Source organism: Bombina bombina, chromosome 9 (assembly GCF_027579735.1).
Source record: "Bombina bombina isolate aBomBom1 chromosome 9, aBomBom1.pri, whole genome shotgun sequence".
NCBI classification, from domain to species: domain Eukaryota; kingdom Metazoa; phylum Chordata; class Amphibia; order Anura; family Bombinatoridae; genus Bombina; species Bombina bombina.
This window is the reverse complement of record NC_069507.1, coordinates 193,090,630-193,109,545: the sequence shown is the minus strand read 5'-3', so window position 1 is coordinate 193,109,545 and position 18,916 is coordinate 193,090,630. Positions and strand designations below refer to the sequence as shown.

The 18,916-nt window shown below is 38.5% G+C and overlaps 1 protein-coding gene across 1 annotated transcript in view; it reads right to left on the bottom strand.

Annotated features, from left to right (window-relative positions):
* Positions 1-4,140: 4,140 nt before the first annotated feature.
* The window catches only part of LOC128640494 (zinc finger matrin-type protein 4-like), a 269,542-nt gene continuing 254,766 nt past the window's right edge, over positions 4,141-18,916 (bottom strand). Inside the window, exons 4-5 of the mRNA XM_053692972.1 lie at positions 17,947-18,036; positions 4,141-4,382 (exon numbers count right to left, since the gene is read on the bottom strand). Coding sequence (XP_053548947.1) covers positions 4,141-4,382; positions 17,947-18,036 — 332 coding nt within the window. The remainder of the gene's footprint in view (positions 4,383-17,946; positions 18,037-18,916) is intronic.

The window sequence follows — 18,916 nt, the reverse complement described above, 5'->3', positions numbered from 1 at the left end:
AACCCTCACTCCTACAGTCTCTGTACATAAATTATAGGCTATCACAATGCCTGCTAGAATTACTTAATAAAGCTCCACCCCAGTAGGGATCCAAGTAGAGTTAGCTGTACCACACACAGCTACTTGGAGGATTGAAAAATCAAAGCCATGGACTTACAAGAAAGGGCTAGAATGACTACACATGCCCAGTGGCCAGTGACTACAGCAACACATACCCAGTAGTCAATGACTAGAGCAACCCTAAGGAAGCCAATCAGCTCTGTGCCGCCACATCCTAAAATCCACAGAAACTGAATAAACACAAAGGAAACTCTGGTAGGGAAGCAAGGGAGAGAAAGTCAGGACAGACCAGCAGGAAAAGAGGAAGAATAACTTGGAGAACTGGAATATATAAGGTTAGTCTAAGCCCTCTCCTAACCAGCACAAACTAAACTAGGCCATGCCTTACAGGGTGACTTAACCCTTAAGGCATTTCAGTTTAAAGCCTTACATTTTTATTCCATGCTTTCAATACATTAAAACTTTATAGAGGTTCGACAATATGCTCCAATAGTTCATCAAAAATGTAAACTATTTTTAAATGAAAATACATCAAGGGATTAAAAGTTCCCTTAACATATGGTCTCGTAAATACTTTATGACATTTTCACCATCTTCAGATACTGGCTTGTCAAATAAGACCTAATGACACTCTGCAATCTCTCTTAATATATGTTAAAGGGTCTTAAAGACCTCATTACAAACAAAGGATTCTAAGCAAAACACACGTAATGTATGTCACAATAAATATATTAAAATATTAAAGAAGGAGGTCAGTCCAAATGTGATTTAAGTTGGAGCCTTCAATTCTTTATTTTACGATAATTTAATTTTAAACAAATATGCTAATTAGTTACACACATTTCTAAGCTGAATATTTCAGACATACATTATACTGTCAAGCAAACATTTCCTGTAGGTAAGACGTTTAGTATATAGATTAAAATAATTTAAAACAATAACATATAAAAAGTAACAAGAAACAGCAGTAAGAATATTGTATCTGAGAAAATCTAATCTGAATAACTTCACCAGATTTAGTACTGCAATGAATTGAACATTCAGGTATCTCCCTTATACCAGTGTTTATTCAAATTAGCAATTGCAGGTCCCGCTTTAAATGTGGGAATATGGAAGAGGGCACCTGGATTCAAGCTTACTTATAGAATGGATGAACTTATTATCGAATGGTTTTCTAAGGGATTCCTGTAAAATATTTTAACATGTTTAACCCCTTAACAACCAAGGACGTACCAGGTACATCCTACAAAATCCGGTCCTTAACGACCAAGGACGTGCCTGGTACGTCCTCAAGAGTTTCAAGCGCTGGAAATGATCATGATTGCTTCCAGATGCTTTCAGGGTATTGTACCTGGTACATCCTTAACAACCAAGGACGTACCAGGTACATCCTACAAAATCCGGTCCTTAACGACCAAGGACGTGCCTGGTACGTCCTCAAGAGTTTCAAGCGCTGGAAACGATCATGATTGCTTCCAGATGCTTTCAGGGTATTGCAGCGATGCCTAGATATTGAGGCATCGTGCAATATCCTTTTTTTAACAACTGATGCAGAGAGAGCCACTCTGTGGCCCTCTCTGCATCGGCCAGCAATGGTGCCGATCATTCGTGGCATGGGAGCGATAGCAGGGAGGCGTGTGGGTGGCCCATCGCTAGAGCAGTTCTGGTGAGCTGGTATTAGAGGTCCAACAGCGTGCAAGAGGGTGACAGCGCACGTGCGCGACCGCTACGCTACACTATAATTTTAAGTGTAAGGGAAAGAGGGAGGGAGGAATTAGTGGTGGAATATGTGTTGGGAAAGGGATCTGGTAGGGGAAGGGGGGAGGGTATTGAGGGGGGGGCAGCTAAACTACAAAAAAATTGTTTTTTTTATTATTTTTAATAAGAAAAGCCAAGTTTTTAGCAAACTGGGTACTGGCAGCTGGTGGCAAATAGGTAGAGGGGGAGGGTTAGAGAGATGTTTGGGGGGGATCAGGGAGGTTGGGGGCTAAGGGGGGATCCAACACTGCAGAATATATATAAAAAATAAAAAAAGCTAAAATTAACCCTACAAGCTACCTAATTAACCCCTTCACTGCTGGGCATAATACAAGTGTGGATCGCAGCAGCATTTAGCGGCCTTCTAATTACTAAAAAGCAATGCCAAAGCCATATATGTCTGCTATTTCTGAACAAAGGGGATCCCAGAGAAGCATTTACAACCATTTGTGCCATAATTGCACAAGTTGTTTGTAAATAATTTCAGTGAGAAACCTAAAGTTTGTGAAAAAGTTAACGATTTCTTTTTATTTGATCGCATTTGGCGGTGAAATGGTGGCATGAAATATACCAAAATGGGCCTAGATCAATGCTTTGGGTTGTCTATTAAAAAATATATACACATGTGAAGGGTTATTCAGGGATTTCTGACAGATATCAGTGTTACAATGTAACTATCGCTAATTTTGAAAAAATAAAATGGTTTGGAAATAGCAAAGTGCTACTTGTACTTATTGCCCTATAACTTGCAAAAAAGCAAGCATGGGTGTTTTTTGGTGGTTGTAGATGTGTAACAGATTTTGGGGGTCAAATTTAGAAAAAAAAAAGTGTTTTTTTTTTAATTTTTTCATATTTTATAAAAAAATATGAAAATATTGGTATCTTTACAAAGTCCATTTAATGGCGAGAAAAAACGGTATATAATATGTGTGGGAACAGTAAATGAGTAAGAGGAAAACTACAGCTAAACACAAACACTGCAGAAATGTAAAAATAGCCCTGGTCCTTAACGGTAAGAAAATTGAAAAATGGTCTGGTCAATAAGGGGTTAAGTAGTGCTCTTTCATATGCATGACAGTATGTTGTTAAAATGAATGCCCCTTAAACAAACAAAGGCATGGTTACTTCTTGTTAAAGATATATGTTGAGAACCAGGAACCTTATCAGTCCTATAAATATAAAATTCCAGCTAACAAGGATTGTGGAGACACAGTTCTGCAGAAATATTTCTTATTGTGGTAACACATTCATGTTTCAACACATGCTTCTGATTTAATTTATTAAATAGTATAACCATTAAAATCTGGTTGCAGGTTTCCAAACAGAAAGCTGTTACTTATAAAGCAAGAACATGCATGCAAAGTAAGAATATATAAATAACCCAAATAATCCAAGGGTCCCCCTTTTTCTTAAACATAGAGGGAGCACCCCAGAAAGCAGGAAGGACAAACATGTTTAGTATTTAAGCACAACAAAAACATATTCATACACAATGATAAAGTGGCAATTCACATATCCTTTCTACTGCATCACTACAGACCTCTTCTCTCATCCAAAGTAATGTCTCCAGGGATCTAGACTTTATATTTACTTTATTTTTTTAGTCACAAATAATTATGAGAGGAAGGGCATCAGCCCCTAACCCCAGGTTAGGAACACAAACATTATAGGGTCTATTTATTATGGTGCAAGCAGACATGTTCCGATATTGCGCTGTCAGCATTTATCATTGCACCAGCAGTTCTTGTGAACTGCTTGTGCAATGCCGCTCCCCTGCAAATTTGCATCCAATCGGTCGCTACTAGGGGGTGTCAATCAAGCCGATCGCATTCGATCGGGTTGATTTCTGTCCGCTTACTCAGAGCAGGCGGACAAGTTAGGGAGCAGCCCATATGCCCCATAGTCTTGTTTACTTCCTGCTTTCCCCACATAGTCTTGTTTACTTCCTGCTTTCCCCACATAGTCTTGTTTACTTCCTGCTTTCCCCACATAGTCTTGTTTACTTCCTGCTTTCCCCACATAGTCTTGTTTACTTCCTGCTTTCCCACATAGTCTTGTTTACTTCCTGCTTTCCCCACATAGTCTTGTTTACTTCCTGCTTTTCTCATACTCTCCATCTTCTATCTTTTCATCTCATTTAAATATGAAATATGTACTTTAAAAACACATTATACTTTAGTCAAACTGTCTTCCCTTTTACCAAGAACAAATTGGTATTAAAAAAAAATAAAAAATAATCACCATGTCACAACAGATCATTATTGTGATGTGGTTAAATGTATTACTTTTACAAAGATAAATGTTTGTTTTTGTTCACAATTGTTACTGACCTTCCAGAGCTTCTGAGTCCAAGATTTCACCAAGTCTTTGTAGTAACTTTGCCCTTGCTGCATTCTTTTTATGTTTCTTGCCTTCATAATGTTGCTGAGCCATTAGTGGGTTGTTAAACCAGGCTCTGCACATGTCACAAAATTTCCGAGATTCAGTTCCTATGCTATTTATGCAAAGGGTGTCCTCTTCTTGTATACTGACATCTGTTTGTTCTGTAGTCTCTGGAGCAGGTTCTAAAGAATCAAACCAGATATATATTAACACGTAAATGATATAAAAAATGATTTTATGGATAAGTACACAAAATACAAAGCGTAGTTAAATGGACAGTCTAGTCCAAAATAAACTTTCATGATTCAGATAAAGAATGAAATTTTAAATAATTTTCCAATTTACTTTAATCACCAATTTTGCTTTGTTATCTTGGTATTCTTAGCTGAAAGTTAAACCTAGGAGGTTCATATGCTAATTTCTAATCCCTTGAAGGCCGCCTCTTCTCTCAGTGCATTTTGACAGTTTTTCACCACTAGAGGGTGTTAGTTCATGTGTGTCATATAGATAACACTGTGCTCACGCACGTGAAGTTCCAGGGAGCCAGTACTGATTGGCTAAAATGCATGACTGTCAAAATAACTGTAATAAGGGGGCAGTTTGCATAGGCTTATATACAAGGTAGTCACAGAGGTAAAAAGTGTATTTATATAACTGTGTTGGTTATGCAAAACTAGGGAATGGGTAATAAAGGGATTTTACTTTAAGATATTTGGTGACATTAGCAGCAACTGCCAAGATTGCATTTCACTTCTTAAAGGGACATGATACCCCAAGGTTGAAGCACTTGAAAGTGATGCAGCACAGCGGTAATAAGCTGACTAGAAAACATCACATGAACATCCCTATGTAAAAAAAGAAGATATTTTCCCTCAAAATGTCCTAAGTATTCACACCCACTGTAAAGAGACAGAAAAGCAAAGCATAACTTCAGCACTGCTGATGCTGATTGGCTATTGCTTCTTTATTTTTCAACTTGCAGCTAGACAGCAGCTGAAGTATAACTGTTTCCAGAGCACTTACTGTGGTGAGCTGAAGCAATTTTGAGGTAAAATATCTTCCCTTTTTACATAAAGATATTCAGTTGATATTTTCATGTCAGCTTTTTCCAGATATGCTGCATCACTTTCAAGTGATTAAGCTTTTACATTGTGTCTAACTTGTAATACTAGCATACATTAGTGAAAGCGCAATTTTGCGCTCCACATAATCACATTGATCATTGAAATTGATGAAATTATTGGGAGCTAAATATCTCCAGTTTAATAGGTTCATATTTCATCAATTTTTCAGCTGTACTTTATTGGAAGGAGAAAAAATAATGATCACCTTAATAATAAAAATTTAAAAAGCTTTATTTAACACAAACAATAACTTTATATTTCAATTTTAATGCTTGCTCATTCCTCCTCACACTTAGGTCCTTGTACAGATCTATCCCACTCCAAACAATCTTCTATTCATTGAGCTTCTTGAAATGTTGTAAGAGTTGATTCTGTGAGCATAGATTTGCATGGGAGCAATGGCATTACAGGAACAGTAAAGTCAAAATTATACTTTAATGATTCCAATAGAACATGAAATGTTAAAAAAACTTTCCAATTTATTCCTTTTATCTAATTAACTTTGATCTCTTTGTATCCTTTGTTAAAAAGCATACATAGGAAGGCTCAGGAGCAATGCACTACTGTGAGCTAGCTGCTTGTCATTGGCTCGTCCAATGTGTTCCCCTAGCTTCTAGTAGAGTTTTGCTCTCCTTCAGCAAAGGATGCCAAGAAAATGAAGCAAACTTGAATCTGAAATCTGAAAATTGTATGCTCTATCTGAATCATGAAAGAAAAATTTGGGGTTTATGTCCCTTTAAAGTCTATTTCCCAACTCTGAATGTTTATTTTATAAAATGTTTGTTGTGAAGAAGAGGCATATTAATTCTGCAGACACCAATTCATAGCTTTGAGATCTAGAAAACCAAGAATGTGATAATATCTTATAGACAGAAACAATGCCAAAAATAATCTTAGAGAAACTTCTGGGAGAGCATGACATGAATGGATTATTGGAATCATTTTAGCAAAAAATAAATATTACAGCCATGAATATACAGCCTCCCGCTACATAATTAAAAATGACTCCTTATTTCAGGATGCATAAACTATGGATTATAATGTACCTTAAAGTGATGGTAAATCCTAGCGTTTTTTCAATTCTAGGATTTACCAGTGCAACAATTAAAGGGGAATTTCAGTCATGAAGTATAAAATACTTCATGCTGAAAGTTCCTTTATTTGCCTGCAACGTTCGACCCGCCGAGCACCTCAGGCCAACCGCAACAGAACTCTATTTTTTAAATGAGGTGATGTTTCCACCTATTAGCCAATAGCAGTGCAGTTCAGTTGGCATAATACTGGATAGCTAGCACGCTATTGGCTAAGATCTCACTGAAAAACAGCGTTCTGCCATGGGCACCCTGAGGCACTTCGCGCAGCATACCTGCAGACAAATAAAGGAACTTTCAGCATGAAGTATTTGCTGCACTGGTAAATCCTAGTGTTTCAAAAAGGCTAGGATTTACCATCACTTTAAATATAAACTATACTTAGATAGATATTCCATTAAAAAAAAACATTTTTAAACAAAATCCTGATTAAATTATAATAAAAAAACAAAAACATTTACATAAAAAATAATAATATATATATATATATGGGGGCGTCTTCACCCAGCCGGGCACACGTGGACCTCCAGAGGGGCAGAAGTCTTCATCCGATCTGGGCAGAAGAGGACCTCCAGACGGGCAGAAGGCTTCATCCAGGCGGCATCTTCTATCTTCATCCATCTGGAGCGGAGCGGGTCCATCTTCAATCCATCCGACGCGGAGCATCCTCTTCCATCAATGTCCTAACGAAGAATGAAGGTTCCTTTAAATGAAGTCATCCAAGATGGTGTCCCTTGAATTCCGATTGGCTGATAGGATTCTATCAGCCAATCAGAATTAAGGTAGGAAAAATCCTATTGGCTGATGCAATAAGCCAATAGGATTGAGCTTGCATTCTATTGGCTGATTGGAACAGCCAATAGAATGCGAGCACAATCCTATTGGCTGATTGGATCAGCCAATAGGATTGAACTTCAATCCTATTGGCTGATTGCATCAGTCAATAGGACTTTTCCTACCTTAATTCCGATTGGCTATATATAATAATAATAATAAAAATACATCAGGCCTGATGAAACGGCTTGTAGCCGAGAAACGCGTAGCGAAGCATTTTAAAGTTTTAATAAAATATATATTATTGTTCTACCTTGTTTGGACACTCTATCTATTACCTAAAGCCTCCATTATAGCAAACCAGCAGTTTTGCATCTTTACCTCTATTGGTTTGATAAGAGCTTTAGAGTATTTTTATTTCCCTGGAGTAGTGTTGTATCCAAGTTTGGCAGCTAGCCCTGAACATTGATTCTACAAGCCGTAAGCAGCTGTTACATCTGAAGGGAGTCAGCTGAACGGCTCAAAAAGTTTCGGTCTGCTTGATATTGCACTGACTGTGCACACACGTTTGTGAGTATAAAATCCCCAGCTAACTGTTGTTTGTCCGACATTGGTTGGGGTAATCTGCACCAAGGGTGTCTTGTCTTTTTACCTTACACAGGGGCATGACCACTGTTAGGAGCAGACCGGGAGAGAAAGAGTCAGCCGAGCGGCTCTGAAGCTTCGGCTTGTGTATTATTGCACTAGAGGTGCAAATACCCTTGTGAGTACATAGTTATCACCACAGTGGAAGATCTTGCATTGTGTTAGGTTTATCTGCACCAGAGTGCCTCTTATTTGCCTTTTCAGGACAAGGGTTATTGACCTAATAGAAGCCACTAGCCAGTTACCCACCTGCTACCCAAATGTACACACGGAGGACGTCGATGAGAGTGGGGAGCAGGGAGGCTCCTCATCCAAATATATAAAATTGCGACAGATCAGCCTGAGCGAGATCCCAATCAGGTATGGTACATTCACAATGGGACATAAGGCATACAGCGGTCGGGTGGTAGCTCTATCTGAAGAACCGGCGCTTCTATATGTTGCAGAGAATCCAGAGCCCAGTGGAGGTATTAGCACATCAGCTTCTCTCCCTATCAGCCGGAACGAGCTTCAGTGCTCACTTTTGTGGTAGTACATCTGCAGCGATGGACACGCTGCAACTAATAACAAGACTGGTGTTGGGTAGACTCATTACAGGTACTGTGTTGCCATTGCCATATCGCATTGCAGGAATTGCGATGTGATCTGGACAGCAACTCAGCGTATCCAGAGGCGGCTGACCCGGGACTGAGCTGTGTGATTGATTTCATATAGTCTTAAGATGGAGACATTTTGCTAGTTTGGGACATTATGATCTTATAAGCCAGTTGTACGTTAGAATAACACAAGATTTAAGATGTTCTAATTAATGGTTACTTACCCGGTTGTTTGTCCCATCTTTTTGCCTATTAATTAGTTATATGGATCTTCAATGGTAGTTTTAGGTCCCTTAGGAAGAATACCTTTCTTGTGCTCAGATAATTATGGAATACAGTGCATAGCCCTTCAGGTCCATACATCATTTCTATTTACTACAAGATGTCAGCACATTAACTATATATTAAAAACCGAGTAGCAGGTTACACATAGCAACACGTACCAAGTTCCTTATATGAAGAGTAAACCCTTAGCAGCTTCAAAAAGGCTGGACCTAGGCTTAACTGATATTCATTCACTATATTAACATAAATCAAGGTTAAGGCAAAACTGAGCTGATTGTGTTGTCTACGGCCGGGATGGCACGGTCGGCTCTTAATTGATCTTATATTGAAATACTTTGGTCTTTACTTAAAGAAAAGCTTTTTTTTCTTCACGTATTGATTCGTGAAGATAATTTACTTGGTATGGTTTTCTGTCTGAATGCATCATATAGCATAAGGAGCTCCTGCTTGCGGTTTTATATGCACCTTAAGATATATTGGACTCTAAGCACATGTAGTTTTTTATAATTGTAGTTACTTACCATACCCATATCCATAATCTCATTGTTAATATACTTCAGGTATGCTTTTTTAATATAGGTCTCCACTCTCTCATGCTTCACCTACAAAACCCATACCTAATCAGGTTTCATTATCCTAGCTAACCAATATATTTAGCAGTCAACTCCTAGTTCCTAATTTATTAATGGAATGTGTCTGTATTTTCTCCAGAAGTTCAGCTTCATTATAGTGTTACATGATTGGCTAGTGTGTATGGTGCCTTGCATCAACAAAATTATTCCTGCTATCTGGGTTGTGTAGAGAACTAGATAATAGATGCATCATGGTTTACTCAATAATGATTGTCCTCCTATACCAATAACCATTTACATCTAATTTATGCATATCCTCGTGTGCCTAGTTTATAAGCTGTTATATGGAAGTTTAACCTGAGAGTAGCGCATATCTGTTTCTAGGTATTGTCTCACATTTCTAAAGGGACAATATGATATAATGGACAACATTCTTTGATGGTTCCAGAATATTAAAGCTTAAGCTGTGGATGTAGACTATACTCCTAGTTATTAGTATGGAAAATGTCTAGGCTATCATGGGGTTACAGATAATCCTGCAAACACTCTCTCACAGTTTGATATTCCCTACCACTATGGATGATTGCAGAGAAATAATATTCTATATAAGTCTACTATTGTACAATCTACCTAGAGCACCATAGGTTCTAACAGTTACACCTATAGTAAAAGCCCATGCTTATATGTTAAAAATATACATGTGGTTCTTCGCCTTATCTTCACTTATGTATAAGTGGCCTATATGTAACTACCATATACCATAATATTAAAGATGTATTTGGTCCAAGAGTGACCAGTCCAGTAGTTACCACATAGCTAATAAAATCTATAATAGATTATAAATTATATGCCATGGTCCAAAAGTGACCGTATATCACTCTAGTTCTTTTACCTCCAGCAATTCAAGATATATTGCTTAGATTTATGAGTAGCCCATACACTATTTGGGAGGTTTATAAAACCTTATATCATTCTAGTTTACCTCCATCAATACTAAATATATTACGTGTGGGTCCAAGAGTGGTCTACTAATAGCACAGGAGGTTTCTATAAATATATAAAAGGAGGTTTCAGTAGTACTTGCCTATCATTCCCTGGCTTATATGTTATTATATGAATATGTTTGTATTGTTGTACCTATATTGCTATACTTGGTGATTATATTCTCACCAATTTGTTTACAGTTTGTAACTGTTTTGTATATTTTTCATTATGGTACAACCATTGTTCTTATACCTGCTTATATTGAATTGTGGCAAATTGTACTTGTATTGTTATTTTTGCTAAAAACCTCAATAAAATAAATATATATATAAAAATATATATATATATATATATATATATATATATATGACATGATTTTTACCACTAAACTGCAGAGTCCTTGTTTCTTAGAATGACTCAGCTTAACTAAGGAGACACACAGAGTCACTGTCAATAACAATCTGGGAAACAAGATATGAAGCCAAGTTCTCTGACTTTGAAAGGAAAAGAAGCCACTTGGTAGCAGTATGAAAAAGATGAACTAGTAAATACATTTCAGTCACATAACCATTTATCTTTCCGAGAAATTAATGGCTCGCTTTTCTGAAAGTTTCCTAGATAAATGTGTTATTAATGCACTTGGGCCTGAAAATCTTAGGATACCTCTCATCTTGGTTTTAGAGATTTCCATTAAGTAAATCTCTTTCATCTGGTTCTCATAGGATAGCCTTGATTATTTATGTATTGATGCCTAGTCACAAAAAGTGAAGCTGCCAAGCACTAAGGACATATGCATCTCTATAGACTCTAGAGCATGCTTGGGCTCACTGAAGAAAAAAAAGCGTTTCTTTAAGTAAAGAAATCTCTTGACAATTCTAGCACCATTTTGACTCCAAAATGCAAAGTCTTATTTCCACTGCAACACCAGCACATTAACTGTTCCTTGAATAATAAAAATGTAAGAATATTTTTTTGTTGTAAACATTTTAATTCCCTCTCTACAAATTCTTTAGATTGTAAGAGCCTGCAGCAATATATATGTTTGTCTATATGCATGTTTTTTTTACCTACTCAAGGTTAAGGTCTGTGCTGTATAATAACACTAATGTTTGCTGCTTTGACATCATGTTTCACTGTTTTACCCCTATTTTTAAAAGGAATTTGCATTTAATTTGTTAAAAAAAATATTTGCCTTTTATATTACTTAATTGGTATTTTTACTATAGGGATAATTCATGGATAAGCCTCCTATCTTCATATTATAAGCTTCACCACTACAACTCTTCTTCAGCATAATTATATTTTAGTTATATTTTAGTCAAAATGCAGATGTTCCCTTGAAGTGAATGTAAAGTTGAGCGTACTCGCTCATGTCATAGGATGGAATTTATAAAATTAGGCAGACTTTCATCAAATTTACTATATATTGATATTCTCAGATTTTTACCCTTTAATGCTATAACGATACCCAAAGGACCCAGGCAGCACTTCAGTGACTGAGTCAGTTACTGTCTGACCCAGACCACTCCTCTTCTGTCTCTGTTGGGGAAGTTGCAGGCTCCCAGCAGCATAACCTCATCATGCACAATGACATAGAACTGGTCAGGGGAGACATTAAAGATGGGACAAGTGCATATATTCCCTAACTTCCTTCCCAGTTATTGAGTGTACATAAGCATTGGTTGCATGCAGGTAGGCAGGCTTAGTAAGGTCAACGTCCAGGCTACTAGGTTGCTACAGGGGGGGATCATTGCATTCTCGAACCCGGGCAGCACCATATCTTGAGCTGGTTTACAAAAAAAACTGAATGTGCCTCCTAGTGCCAAAAAACGGTGATAATACTATGATAATACTGTGTTTTAAAATAAATATATATGTAAATCACCCTGATCAAAAAATATAAAACATCCAAAAATATATGTATAAAAAAAGTGTTATATTAAAAGTCACCGGTATTGCAAATAACAAACGGCAAAAAACTGGAACATAAAGGGTAGAGATTGGAACATAGTACCCAAAATGTCCGACTGATGGACGGTGTCTCTATGCGGCTGCTTGATTTTCCAAACTCCAACAGCACCGGAGCCAAAAGAACTATGATAGCAAAGAAGAACAAAAAGAGAAGGCGCCACAATGGTGCAATATCATTCAGATGCGTGAGAGGTATATACAAGAGTAATCACATTATACTCACACTCTCCAGAGCACTTAAAAAGTGCCAGATAGGCGTGCTGAACTATCACAAGCTGTTCAGATAGCTCTCACAGGCGTATCCACTTCTGTTGTGTCTCAGAAATGATCCCGGCCAAAAGCACAAGTGTATTTGAATTAGATACGGCAAACTGCTAGCACACAGTTAGGGATAACGATATCATTAAATGCCAAAAGGTATTAGTAAGCATAAACAAAGGCATGCTGTTGAGTGTCTAAATACAATAGAATTTAATAAAAGCTTTAAATCACTAAAAAATTCAAAACGCGTTTCCCAGTCTACACATGGGCTGCTTCCTCAGGTGAATAATAAACACTGAACAGCATGGCATTGAAAAACCCTTCAGGGGAATCTGATTGGATCTATTTCAATTACACCTGAAAGTAATTACTAGACTTCTAAAGATGACGTTTCAGTCACACCCACATGAATACAGCTGCAATGAAACCATCTTTCTCATGGGTACCAACATCAAAGCAGTTCTGATATATATATATATATATTTTTTTTAATTTATTTGGTAACACTCAGTTAGAGATACAGTTGTGACAGTAATGTATTACATAACTTGTACATCTGAGACTCAGACAGACAGATGAGAATATGTCAAATAATTACATTTGTACAAGCATTAATAGTCTATCTCATTCCTGAGCCTTTTAATATTTTATATATATATATATATATATATATATATATATATATATATATATATATATATATATATATATAATAATCAAACATAAACAAACAATAACTGGGATGGGAGGGGTAGGAGGGAGGGGAGGGGGAGGGGGAAGGTGGCAGTCTCTGTCTCAAACTTGGTTAATCTGTGGGTCTTGTAAGGTCCATAGAGTTTGCTATCTCACCTTCAGTATTAAGTAGGCATTGTCCAGGATGCCATCTCATTCCATTTCTAGTGTAAAGTTAAAGCTACTGATTCAATGGCACTCAGGCTTGAGTTATTTCTGGATATAATGTGTTGGCTTGGTTGTCAAGGTTGTTAAAGCTTGCACTGGCCTGGGATCATCCTGTAACGGGATACCTTCAATGACCGGGGTCCATTAAGTTTGAGTAACCTGTATTATCACATTTGAAGTTCAAACTAGGGTAGACTAGGAGGGGAAGAGGGGGGGGGAAGGGTTGTGGGGAAGAAAAACCAGCCTCTGCTGGGATCAGCTAGAGGTTCATGACTACGTTTCAGGATATGGAACTATAACCATATACCTGTACATTAGCATAGATTTGGTAGTCAAAACTGTTTGTTGAAAAATAAGACAAAACTTTTCATTGTTCCAGTATATCTGCCGACTCACTCACCAAAATTGTCCAGATACCAGCAGGAGTTCTGTAGAGGAGACGATGGGCCGCCCAGTTACGCACTACCATTCATTGGTGGAGTATTTCTGAAGGGGGTTATTTTACTGTTTGTGGAGTATAAGGTGTTAAACCTAAGAGGTGGTATGTCTGTTGCCTGTGGCATCCATGTGCCACCTGCCTTTAAGCTGTTCAATCATGAAGTAAATGTTGTTCGAGAAGGGGATAGAATTTGTGTTCTTGTAGTGTGATGTAATAAGTATGGTTCCCACTTTGTTAGGAAAGAGCTAATCCTTCGTTACAAATCTCCCTTAACATCGGCTTGCTCTATGAGGAGTTGGGTTTGCAGTAATCAGTTGAGTTGTGCCAAATGCGGTGGTTTGTGAGACGTCCACTCCTTAAGTATCAGTTTCCTAGCTAGAAGTATGGAAATATTAAGAAATCTGTCGTGTGGGGAGGGGTGAGTGTGTCTTTTTAAAAAGAAGGTGTCACGCATAGGTAAATTATTGGAATCCCACACATTTTTGATAACTAATATTGTATCTTGGACCAGTATTGACATATCTTAGGGCAGCTCCAGAATAGGTGCGAGATGTCTGGGTCAGCTAATGAGCATTTGGAAAATTGATTAGTGGCTCCTTGTACCCATTTGGCATGTAGTTTAGGAGTTATATAGCTAAGGTGTATGAATTTGAGGTGCATTTCTATATGATCCATCGCCAAAGTGGAGTGGAGTAATTTCTCGAAACTGGTGGTGGTTGTTTCATCAGTAATGTCTATGTTAGTGGTGGCCTTCCATCTGTCACATAATTGTTGTGTAGCCAATGCTGCCTTTGTGTTCAGAATTGAGTTATATATGCGAGAGATGGAATGCATTCCTTGCTTAGTTAGGGAGCATATGCTGTCTATAGGGGTATTAGCTGTACAGTCTAGTCCATACGCTCGTAATTTGTGTGCATAGTGTGTGCTTTGTAAATTTGCAAAGGTACTGTGTCTTGGTTATTTAAATTGACTTTGTATATCTATGAGTGAGATAAGGTTATTGGAGCCTGATGTAAATAGTTGAGCTACCGAAGTTAGACCATTATTTTCCCACAGGATGGTCATTCCCGGCAGGAATGTGGGAGTGCCATGTAATGGTAGACGCTTAAATATTGTGTGTGACAGACCCCACCATCTGCATAATTTGGACCAGGCTCTTAATGGGTCTTTAAAATAGTATGTTATCCTTTATTGTAGGGGGGGAGAGAGTGGAAAGGCACGTGTGGCAAGAAAGTCAGATGCAGTGGGTATACTAAGGAAGCTTCTTATTGTCTGTCATTAAATACTGAGGTACCCGCCAGCCATTCAAAGACAATTTTAGTTAATGAGGACCAGTTATACCATTCTACCTTTGGGAGTTTTAATCCTCCTCTTTCTATTGGCAATGCCAGTTTGAGGCGACTGATGCATTGCTTTTTAGAGTTCCAAATGAATTTGGAAAAGGTTCTGTTAATAGAATTTAAGTCAGCCTGCCTCAGAAGCAGAGGTAGTAATTGTAGCGGATGTAATAGCTTGGGCATGGCAATCATTTTTAATAAGTTAATTTATCCTGAGAGAGGGATTGGCAGCTTGGACCATCCAGCTAGCATGTAATGGAGTTGTGTCAGTATGGGAGGGAAATTATGTTTGTATATGAGGTTAGGGTTAGTGTGCAGTTGGATGCCCATGTACTTAAAGATACCATCCTTAATTTGAAATGTTGTTTGTAGAAAGAGGGAATTAGAAGTTTTCTTTAGATATATCAGTTCCGAATTATCGAAGTTTACTTTATACCCCGAGATCGCTCCGATTAGTTGTAAAATGTTAAAGAGTTTGGGGACCATATGGTTTGGGTTTTGAATGTATAAGAGAAGATCATCAGCATAGAGTAATAAGTGTAATGAATGTGGTCTCACCCTGACACCCTCCACCTTGTTTCTGATATATATGGCTAATGGTTCAATAGCTAGGTTGAACAGGAGTGGCGATAGTGGGCAGCCCTGTCTAGTGCCTCTTTCTAAGGGAAATGGTTAGGAGACCTCACCATTGACTATGACTGAGGTTTGTGGTCATGAGTACAGTGTTCGAATGAGGTTGATGAAGTCACCAGTAATGCCAAATTTGTCTAGGGAATACAGGAGGTGGTCCCATTCTACCCTGTCAAATGCCTTCTCCGCATCTATGGTGAGAAGGCATGCATCTGGGAGCTGAGCAGTTTGTTTTTCTCCTCTGGCCTGCCAATAATGGGTAATCACTGCTAATGTTTTGCGAATGTTTGTGACCGACGAACGGTTTCGCATTAATCCAGTTTAGTCTGTCTGTATGATTGTGCCTACAACTTTATCAAGTCTCTCTGCCAGAATAGCTGTGAAGAGTTTAAACACATACGTGCATCTGCAAAATCCTCTGAGGGTGTGGCAGTTCCTTTTAGATAGGCTGTAAATGTTTGGGCTAAAAGAGGACTAAGTTCGCTCTGTAAGATTTTGTAGTATTCAATTAGAATTTTTTCAGGACCTAGTGTTTTGCCTAGTTTGGCTGATCTTATGGCTTTCTTTACCTTCAACAGAAGTACAGGGGTATTTAGGGTATCTAATTGTTCAGGTGACAGGGTGGGAGGCTTAACTTGAGTCCAAAACTCGTCTTTATCTGTGAGGAGGATCTCTTGTTTGGAGTAAAGTGTTGTATAGTAGCATACAAACTGGTTCATGATCTCTTTGTTATCATTGTGGGTTGTGTTGCTAGTGGATATAGTAGTAAATAGTGATTTGGGAGAGGTTAATTTCACTGTGTTGGCTAGGAGTTTCCCTGTCCTGTCTCCAAATCTATAGAAATGGCCTTTTCTGTGTTGTTGAAAAAGCAAATCTTGTTGTTTTATGCTATCATCTCTAAGTTTCTTCAATTCATAATATTTATGTCTATTTTGTGTGGAAGTGTGAGTCAAGTAATCATTATATGCCTTTGATACGGCCATGTTTGTGGTTGATTCTATATGATTGCATTTAGAGTTAAAGTAAACTGTGAAGTTAGTGTCTGTCCTCTCATTACTTCCTTTGAGGCACCCCAGAAGAGTCCAGGAGTATCCAGGTGTTGGGCATTGAAGGAATTGTACTCTGCCCATTGTGCTTTCAGATTATTTTGGAATTCTAGGTTATGGTAAAGGTATGTAGGGAATCTCTAGGCCCTTTGTGGTGGTTTATGAAGTAATGGGTGTAGTTGCAGCCATATCGGTGCATGGTTTGAAATTGTGATGTCCGAAATTTCAATATGTGGAATCTGTCTATGCACTTGGGGAGAGCACAGAAAATAATCGATACGGGAGAGAGATTTGTGTGTTTTAGAGACACATGTGAAGTCTATTTGTGTTGGGTGTCTTAGCCTCCATAGGTCAGTAACCAACGTGGTTTTAAAGGCAGGGATGATGTCTGCTTCTTTTTTGTGTCTTCTTGTGTAAGTTTTTGTTTGATGTCCAGTGTGGGTATCAACCCTACGGTCTAATGGTGAGGTTTGGGCTAAATTGAAATCACCCCCTATCAGGAGTGGCTTATTAGCATAAGGTATTAAGGCTGCTTGGAGGGATTGCCAAAAGTGGGGGAGTGGGTGATTGGGTCCATACACAATACACAAGACATAAGCTTGTCCAGCTACCTGTAAGTCTGCAATGATGTATCCGCCTTTTGGGTCGATCTGAGTGGCTGTAATTTTAGCTGATAAACCTTTTTTAACCAAGATGGCTACCCCCCGTTTACTCCCCTCCACTGTTGTGTATATTATCTGCATCACCCACCTGCTTTTTAACTTTTCATGTTCAGTATCTATTAGGTATGTTTCTTGCAGTAGGCCAATGTCTGTACGGAAACGGGTGAGTTGTTGTAGGATTAAACTTCACTTTGCCAGAGAGATGATACCCCCGACATTCCAGGATACTATCCTAAGAGGGCAGGCCATTGGGATTGGTGATGGGTGATAGGGCTATATGATATTGCAATGTGTGGATTAGGTAATTGGGTACAAGGTAAGGATATGTCAGGAGGGGGAACGTTGTGGTCATCTGTGTGTTGTTGAATTTGAAGAGTGTGGCAAGCAGTGCCCCTGTCTTTGCATGTGCCTGTGAGGGTCTTGTCTTACCAGTCATTTGGACATGAGGAAAGGGCTCGTCTTGTTCTTGATTTAGGATCAGGCTGGGTGGGTTACCATCGCTCCTCTCTCGGGCTGGTACTGAAAAGAAAAGGACATTCATATTCAATGGATGGGCGAGGTCGACAAACAACCAGAAGATTTGAAATACAGTAAATTGCAAAAAGAGGCTTAAATTGAACTCAACTAAGTGGGTTTTAAGTAGGAACATATAGAACATGAACAAAACTATCATGACTAGCATGAACAGTAACAGTAGTGGAATATCACTGAGAGGTAGAGAAGGTATCTCATTTCCTCCCAACTGAAAAAAGCCTGTCAATGCCATGATGGTGAAGGTAAGTCAATTTAGAGTTAATAAAGTGCGAGGGGTTAGGGTGTCCCCTGATCCTCCCCGCCTGGGTTCTCAGAGTCCAGGTATTCTTGAAGTTGCTGCAGTGTGAGGAAGAGTCTGGGGGCCGCTGGGAGTCACCAGCCTCAGTTTGGCCGGATAAAATAATGAAGCTTGCTTGCCCATGTTATGCAATTTGGAGCAAAGAGGTGCAAATTCCTTCCTCTTACTGGCGACTTCTGCGGAAAAGTGCTGAAAGATTAGAAATTTCTTCTGGTACCTTAGCAGCTTGAAGATGACTTGTCTTTGTCTTTGGTTAACTCTGGCCGGAAGTGTTTCTGTGCCTATTCTGTGTGCTCTCTCCACATCTAGAGGCAACGTGTCTTGGTTTAGCTGCAAGAGTCTGGGTAGTGTTAAGGCTGTAAATTCAAATAAGTCTTTGTTTTTGATTGACTCAGATACCTCCACCACTCTCAAATTATTGCAGCAAGAGTGGTTTTCGAAGTCGTTGAGTTTATCCTGCAGGGCTGTGTTCTGATGCTCCAGTCTCTGTATAGTGATAGAAGATGAATGTTGAGAGTCCTCAATGTCTGAGATTCTTTCCTCTGCTTGTTGCATTCTGGTGGAGTA